This window comes from Papaver somniferum, chromosome 2 (assembly GCF_003573695.1).
Source record: "Papaver somniferum cultivar HN1 chromosome 2, ASM357369v1, whole genome shotgun sequence".
NCBI classification, from domain to species: Eukaryota; Viridiplantae; Streptophyta; class Magnoliopsida; order Ranunculales; family Papaveraceae; genus Papaver; species Papaver somniferum.
This window is the reverse complement of record NC_039359.1, coordinates 97,866,164-97,874,700: the sequence shown is the minus strand read 5'-3', so window position 1 is coordinate 97,874,700 and position 8,537 is coordinate 97,866,164. Positions and strand designations below refer to the sequence as shown.

At 37.9% G+C, this 8,537-nt stretch overlaps 1 protein-coding gene across 2 annotated transcripts; it reads right to left on the bottom strand.

Annotated features, from left to right (window-relative positions):
- Nucleotides 1-462: 462 nt before the first annotated feature.
- LOC113348513 lies at nt 463-5,764 on the bottom strand. 2 transcript variants are annotated; one of them, XM_026592312.1, is made up of 7 exons: nt 5,625-5,764; nt 4,920-5,495; nt 4,095-4,455; nt 1,657-3,074; nt 1,406-1,519; nt 1,077-1,225; nt 463-676 (listed from the first exon to the last, which is right to left on the bottom strand). In XM_026592312.1, exons 2-7 carry the CDS (start codon nt 5,355-5,357, stop codon nt 622-624), a joined length of 2,535 nt encoding a protein of 844 aa, XP_026448097.1. In that variant the 5' UTR covers nt 5,358-5,495; nt 5,625-5,764; the 3' UTR covers nt 463-621. The 2 variants fall into 2 exon arrangements, with proteins under 2 accessions (XP_026448097.1, XP_026448098.1); XM_026592313.1 differs by lacking the exon at nt 463-676 and having other exon boundaries at nt 1,073-1,225.
- Nucleotides 5,765-8,537: the final 2,773 nt, after the last annotated feature.

The following is an 8,537-nucleotide window of genomic DNA, read 5'->3' as shown; positions in this document are numbered from 1 at the left end:
TTTAGATGACAAGTAATAAACCTTACAAAGTTAGGTTTGTTCTTTAGTAAAAAAAAATGCATAACAAACATTTAGGTATAATCTCCAGGCTAATGAAGATAAAGAAAATAAACATAAAGGACAAACACCTGGGTGTTCTATTGTTCATAGATACGTCAAAACTAAAAGCTTTTGATAACATTATTGAAAAAATTGAACAAATAAGAAAGAGCTGGCTAGGGAAAATTCTTTCCCAACCAAGCAAAATCGTCTTGAACAAATCAGTTCTTTCAACTATGCCCATCTTTAGCATGGGATGTTTCGTTCTGCCAAAACAATCACATCAAGAATCAATGCCATTCAACGAGATTTCTGGTGGGGAAAACACACAAACTCAAAGGGTATTTACATAAAATCCTATGATTTTCTGTGCAAACCAATTGAATTAGGTGATCTTGGTTTCAAGGAGGCAAACAAGGTAAATCAGGCTATGGTTAGTAAAATAGCATGGAGAATTGTGAGTAATCCAGACAATTTGTGTACTAAAATCTTAAAAGACAAATACTTGAAAACAGGGGTTTTACAAGCCAATAAAAAAGATAAATCTTCATGGATCTGGAACTGCATTTTACAAGGTATAGCTCATATTAAATCGGTGACAGCTCTGAATAGTCCTTTCGATTCATCGTAAAACCATCTGCAAATTAAATTAGAAGAAAGAGATGTAAACTATTAAGCATATGAGGAGTACATTTAGCTTTTAAGCAATTACAGACCATGAAAGTCGATTTTCAATTAACATGGAAAATAAGTGAATAGCATAGCCCCAACGACTAGCGTAGACCACCTAAAATTGAGGAGAACATCACATAATGTTTTGCCTCTAACCTCCACCTAGGACGCCATTCAAGTAGGGGCAATAGGCATTCTACATAAAACTGGGATACATAATCTCAGTGGTGCAGGTTTGGCAAGTGGTTTAATTTTAAAATTCATACTACATTACTTGATAACCACCATCTACTTTCAGAAACAACAACCTCAAGAACAAAACTTTAACGTTCTGACTAATAAACATGAAAGATAAAGAGACTTACTTGCATGAGAAAATGGGTTGTGACCCATCATCTGTTTCACTATGACTTCTTCTTTCAGATATTTTCTTAAACTTGTTTGGGAAAAGGACTTCACATGGACCCTGAATTAGGCCTGCCCTCACGGTGCTACCATGATTAGATTCATATACCTGCCAGAGTGCCACCAAAAGCTGTCACAAACTTCGATACATATTACATAACTGTGATAAAAACAGTTAAATAACAGAAGAAGAGCACCAATAATTCACAAATACAAATCGATAAGCAAGTTTATGCACATAAATGTACAAAATGAAGTCCCATGTATCACCGTCACTAATATCACCCACCTCATTAATTTCTGGTGTACATGGTAGGCCGACAACGTCTGGTAAGTCATCAGGCAAGTAACACCTATTTACGACAGCCCACTTTGACCCAGTTTTAGTATCCTCCCATAGAGACTGCATGAGACTAACAAATTTCAGAAAAAAAGAAGTTTGTAACCTGACCAACTCGAAAAAAAACTTGGACAAGCTTATACCAACAGCCTGGATTACATAAAGGAGACGTCTGACTACCTGCAAATTGAAAATCTTACCTGAAGTTTTGAAGGTCTTAAGTTATCATTGTTTGAACGAAAAAGAGCATGATCCTGCAGCTTGTAAACTATCCCGTTAATTAGGCAAGAAGTGTAGAATGCCTTCTCATCCACAACATGTAGTATGTCACCAACCCATTCAACACTAAGTGTTCCATCCAACGATGATCTAAGGCAACTTTTAGCTCCATTCCCGACATCCGAGGTTCCAGGAGATATTATCTGAGCAACATCCCCACCATCCTGCCTGACATCAGACGGTGGATTACATTTAAACGTCTCTATCAAATCAGATGTGTTCACAGTGTGACCTGGATTTGCAGAAACTTCCATATTACTTGGCTGCTCTGCTATGTCAGCATCCTGCGAGCTGCAGGTGGCTTGTGACTGATAAGACACATCAATACTAGCATTCGATGGTTTATCAGGACAAGAGACACCTGACTGAACATTTGGAAGTGACTTGACCTCGGAAGTTAATGCCTCTTGTTGACACGAGGAGGAGTCGCTATTTTGATGTTGTTGAGTGGAACTGTCTTTTGATTTGTTAGAATTAGCCGGACTGCAAACTCCTGTTGCTTCTTTTGGCACTGACTTCATCTCGGGTAGAGGCTCTTCATCTATCTTCTTGGTGCATGATGAAAGCTTAGTCCCAATATCCTCACTTGCATTAGACGCCTGTGAGTCAGAGGCTGAGACAGGATGTGTGCCACCAGTACTACCAACATGAGTAAGATATTGTCCATCAGGATTCCCATTAGCCGTTATCTTCTGTGGATCAACCTTTTCATTTTGGCGTTCCACCTTCACAGGAGGAGCCTGAGTCTTAGTTGTATTGGAGGAAACCTTTTGCGTAGGATTATTTCTTGTAACACGGCCATATTTCGGGGGCAACGGCTTCCCATTGCTTGATATCAAGCACTTGGGGCAGTGCCACTCACCCTTAGGGATGCCCTTTTGGTTGAATGATTGCAGACATTTTAAGTGGACTCCATGCTCGCAAGCATCACAAACAAGTAAGCTCTCTACATCAATGATTGTAACCTTGCATATTTGACAAGTTAATGACTTGTTCATGTAATCGGTCGAGGGAGGGGTCCAGTTGGGATGCTGGGGAGGCCTTGAATGCAAAAGCTTTTGAACATTTTTGGCGATGTCACTGTGGTTGGAGAAGACTGATGAAGGTTGGTGATAGTTTGTGACCTGAGAAGGTTGATGCATAATGGCATTTCCGTGTACAGTCTGGACAGAAGGTTTTGAGTTTTGATCTCTTGTAACTTGAAGTGCTACCTTATATGTACTTGCTTCAGTAGTTCCATCAACGTTACGGGTATGATCTAGACCCTTGTTTCCCTGACCCACTTTATTTACAGCTACAGATTGTGGTGAAAAAGTTGCGTGATTTCCGGAGGCATTTGCTGTAGAGAAGATCTTTAATCAATAAAACTCAACACTTAAAGAAGATACACTGGTATTGTCTAAACCAGATGTGAAGAGTACCAAAACCCAAAAACAGTTAAAAACTAAAAAGATAACATGAAGCCTGATATCTGAAACTGTTGAAGCATAAGGGGCAATATTACAAGTCTTCAACTTTTAACATCTAAGTTTGATGCACATAAAAACAGATCAGTAAAGATCAGAAAGCTAAAAAATTGCATCTTCTAAGTAACAGAGAAAGTTATATTACTTCGGCATGAAAGACATTGACAATTCATGTTATAACAGAGGTTCACATATTTTATGTCTCAACTACATCTCCAAGTTTTTTTGATCAATTTTAATTGTAGAACAAATGTTCAGAATTATGTAATATCATGCTTCATGAACAATTTCATGGTTTTGTAGTATTGGAAGGTGTTCCTTGGCTTACGATCTGGCTTATTCCATTCAAACGGGGAGTTGAGACCTAAATTTGGCAAGATGGGGACATTTTTACTAAAAAGAAACTAAGGGCGTATGTCAATCTGGACAAGAAAAAACAATATATCAGATGGGCCTGTGATACATATTCAATATATTAAACGGAATTTCCCAGTGGATATCAACGGGACCAAATTCAGCACCAATAACATTGGACTCACACAACCTGTCCACTGGACTCTTTGAAGCATTCACAACGAAAAAAGAATGCTATCCATAAAATCCTTGAAATTACTCTGGTAAGGACAATTAACTAGTATCAACTATATAAGTTCCATCAGTTTTTCATATACTAACACGATTCCCTAAAAAGCTACTCCCAGTAGGTCCCACACCGTGCATGTGGGCATTACTTTTGCACTTTTGAAACCATCATTTATACATTTAAAACCACTAGCTGAACTAGCTAAATTTCTTTTAAGCAATAAAGGAGACAAAGAGATCGTATGACTACATGCTCACTGGATAGGCTGCTGAAAATGGAAAAAAAAAAACACCAACAAAAAAGGCAGTACCTTGAACGTGGGATGGATAAATTGATCCATTCGGTCTTCCGTCTGATCTGATAGGCGGCCCATTTCGATGCAAATGCGAGGAAGAAGAAACAGGACCAGAAGAAGTGCCAATTGATCCCCTGGAAACTGAGGCAGACTGCACTCCATTGACATGCAATTGATTAAGTGATGCTGGTGAAGTTACAGATGGAACATGAACAACTGATGTAGCAGCTTGATAGCCACCAAGTGCTGGAGACTTGTGAACTGTATGCAATGTATGCATTGTGCGATTGATATCGGCCTTAGTACCGTATCCTGCTTTCAACATTGGTGACGAAAATGTTCCAGATTGGTCCACTAATTTCTGGGACTCTTCCATCTACACAAATACGACTCACCATTAGAAACTGACATAATAAAAGAAACAACACTGAACAAACAAAAAACTGAAGATAATACCAGAGACCATTCACATTCTGGAGTCGTAAATGATTTCAATTCACATTCTGAAGTCCTAAAAGACTTCAATTAACACAAGCGGACAGCCAAGTGAGACAATTATAACTTGGACATTCCACCCTATTTAACTATTGCAACTTCAGCTTGGCTGTTCTAACAAAAATATTCAACCAGTTCATATCCAAGAAGTATGATAATTGGCTTTTCAAGAGATGGACTCACAAAATTCATCTTATACATCTCGTTGAGGTATAACACAGCAGACCATAGAACCCAAAATAACATACACATGAAAAACATACAGAATAAACTGTATCCATTTATATTCTATGTAACATGAAATCTCAGGCTAATAAGCAAATTGAGAAGTAATAATTGTAGTACCTTCTTCTTTGCCAGCACATATTTCTCAGCAATGGACATTTTGGAAGGGCGAAACCCTAGCCTTTGATCTGCAGACTTATTAAGCCCAAGATCTTCCATAACAACCCTGATTGCATCTTTAGGTATAACATCCTGAGGAGACATGAATTGACAAATCTCAACCAATTTTTCCTTTGCTTCAACCATTAACTCTTTCTCAACATCAGTAGGATTTCTCCCACCTCTCATTTTCCCCATACCAGACAAAACCAAAACAAGTTCCGCAACCCTCTTCATATCTCCCCCATAATCAACTCTCGCCTTCTTTTTCACACCGAAATTCTCAGTTTCATCACAATCCACCACCACCCTCTTTTCCCCAACAACTGATACCAAATTCTCTTCCGATCCTACTACCTTCGATGGATCCACAGCCTCACCACCACCAACCAGATCCATATCTCCAAAAATCAAGCAAAAGTCCTCCTTTACACCATGAATTAACAAATCCAATACTGAAAATCAAGAAATCGAACCCCTAAAACACAAAATCCGCTCGGAAATCAACCTCTGGAGTGAAGAATCCGATAGGAAAACCTGCAAAGAAGAAGGATTAGACTCCATAAGAGACGAGAGAAAGAAAACCCTAATAAGAGGAGAAAGAAGAAGAGGGACGAGAAGAGGGAAATAATTTGAAAACAACGATCCGGGGTTTATATTATTTACCTTTTGGCGGGTGTTTGAATAGATAGAGAGAAGTAATTCGCGTATGGTGGAGCGGAAGGAGAGGTTTGGAGATGTCAGTAGTAAGGGGGAGTTCTGAGAGAAACAAAGAAACGAGATGGATTAATAAAAATCGGACTCGGGTTTTAAACGAGTCGCTCAAGGGAAAAACAACAATATGGACCAGTTTGGGTTTAGAAATACAAAAGTTGGTTGACGAGGACCTTGGGTTATATTGTCGCCTCTTTTGCCTTTCCTTTTTTTTGGCGATTTTTAGTTAGGGTATAATTTTCGTGTCTTCTCTTCCCATAGGAAATTTTTTGGTACTCCGTTACAAAATAATATACCGGTTTCATGGGAGTAGCTATTTTTATTATTCACCCAAGAGCTTTTTTATTTTATTTTTTCGGGCTCTAAAAGTCTCATGATAAATACAAATCAAATAGATTTATTTTTTTACATGAAATTCTAGTATATATACCTTTTCAAAATTGATTCGATTCCATTAGAGCGTCCACAATCATGGTTGTAGAAAAGTCGAAAATCCTAACTCATATATTTATGGTGTATTTAATTTCCGTTCATCATTCATTTATTTCGTGTTTTTATGGAGTTTATTTATGAAATTTTTTGTTCCGTTTGGAATCCGAGCAGGAATTGACAAAGTGATTATTTCTTTCATAAAAGGAACATAATTTTGAAACACATTCTTCTTGAGTTTTTGCAATAGCTTTTGATCCAACTCTACAATTATCTATAGATTTTTTTAGGCAAAACAGACTTTGCATTAACGGACGTATTCTTCTTGGGAAAAGAATTTTTGTTATACCCAATAGGCGAATGCCACTCATATTACCGAAGGTCTTTTGTCAAAAAAGCATAGAAAGATTTTGCAAGAACTGCCAGAGGGACGTTGTTAGTCACTTTTCAAGATATCGATCTCTCTTTCCTTTAGAACAATTGTATTGTTGAGTTCGACCATTACGCATTTTAACTCTTGAGACTTATTACTAAAATATCTTTTTAAAATGCCAAGTTCTCTTTTCAATTTAAGATTTTCGTTGCTAACCTCCTTAAATTCAGTTAGAAATTCAGGAATAATTTGTCAGACTCTTCATCTTTTATGTGACCACAAGTTGTTTCAACAAAGGATGTATCATAGTCTGTTGTTCTTTCATATTCTCGAAGAACAGCCTAGAAATATCAATCACCTCACAATAATCTTAACCGACTAGCGAAACAAGATATTGTGGAATCACAAACGATGAGACGAAGATGTTTGTGACTACTTTTCTATCTTGCCTATCGGAGAATTAATCTCGAGCCAATTTTACAATTGTACTCAATACGATAGAAACAGCAAGATCAGATCACGCAACTACGAAGAAAATAGTTGGGTCTGGCTTCACAATCCCAATGAAGTCTTCAAGTCGTTAACCTACAGGGTCTCGGTAGAAACCTAAGGTTAAAGGAGAATCGACTCTAGCTTATACAACTAGTATCACACAGGAGGTGTGGGGATTAGGTTTCCCAGTTGCTAGAGTTCTCCTTTAGCTACCTTGGTAACAAAGTATTCAATATTCACCGTTAGATGAAAACCTGATTGGATTCAAGCTAATATCTTTCAACTGTTAGATCGAATCTTAACTTGTTATACACAAATGAAATGCACGTTCATTTAGGTTTGTGTAACCGTACCTAAATGTGTACACCTAGTTGGTTCAACAATAGTTAACCAAATGGTTAGCCATATGAGTACTTTCATATCAACCTTATTCATCTTCACCATAACTAGTCCAAATGACTCAAAGAACTAGTTCGAGAGTTGTTCAATTGATTAGATCTTATAGAAGTATACAAGAAACAATTGAAGCAAAATCGGTTTTGATCCACTCGAATAAATTCATGAACATTATAGCCACGGTTTGCAAATTGCATTCTTTATTATATAAATTTTTTAGTTCATGAACAAACCAATTTTAGAAAGTAACACACTTAAGTATGCGTACGGGTATGCGTACTTAAGTAACCGGATTTGTTTTTTTGGTTTTAAAACTGAGCAGAAATTCACGGACGTGAACTTTCCGCCAGTATGCGTACGGGTACGCATACTTAGTGTTTGAGGGCAAAAATTGATTCTGCTGTTTTTGGTAAATTTGGGGTATGTTGATGAGAAACAAATTCAAACCCTACACAAATGCACTGCACGGGAGTACTTTTGAGTTCGAGAGATCAATCTGTAAGACTCTGGCCTAAACCAAGAAATGGTCGTTCCAGATTCAATTCGGTCACAAGGTGAAGGAGAAGGGTTGATCTTAGGGAGGGAAGTAGATAAGGTGTTTGAGATCAGAATGTTGAATTATGAAGGTGTGGTTGTTTTATGACTTGTATCAGAAAACGGTTTTTGGTTACTTGTGTTGATAACACTTGTGTTGTCTCTGTCCATTTGAATAGGTTGAAAACCTATTTATACAAGTCATAGAGCGCACCCTGATCTCTTAGGAAGTGGAGGAAGTTAAGTAGTGGAGAAGTGGGTTTGTGCGGAAGGTGGTGATAATCATGTTTCCGTTATGAAGGAGGACTGATCACAACCCACTACTCTCATTACTGTTAACCGTCCAGTCTTTCCTGACACTTTCTTGTAATGGGCGCGTTGCACGCCGCACGCTGTAAACCGCCAGACCAATACCCCAGTGAGCATCCCCCAGTTTGTGACATGTTTGATGTCTCGAGTGAATGGTTCAAGTCATGTGACTTGCCGCTAAAATTAGCACGTAGTGCTTTTAGTTCAAATAATAAATTATTTGTAAAACCGATATTTATAAAGCATTGCTTATAATCGATGTATATGAAGCATCGCTTTCGAATAAGCAGCTGAAAATAATCGATGTGCTAGAAGCATCGTTGTTTTTGAGC

Bases quoted from the DNA above. Each gene is read 5' to 3' on its own strand.
- LOC113348513 (XM_026592312.1), bottom strand. From the start codon at position 5,357: ATGGATCTGGTTGGTGGTGGTGAGGCTGTGGATCCATCGAAGGTAGTA. The intron at 1,520-1,656 runs GTAAGATTTTCA...AGTCTCATGCAG, and splicing joins TAAGACCTTCAAAACTTCAG to TCTCTATGGGAGGATACTAA. The intron at 677-1,076 runs GTAAGTCTCTTT...TTTAATTTGCAG, and splicing joins CAACCCATTTTCTCATGCAA to ATGGTTTTACGATGAATCGA.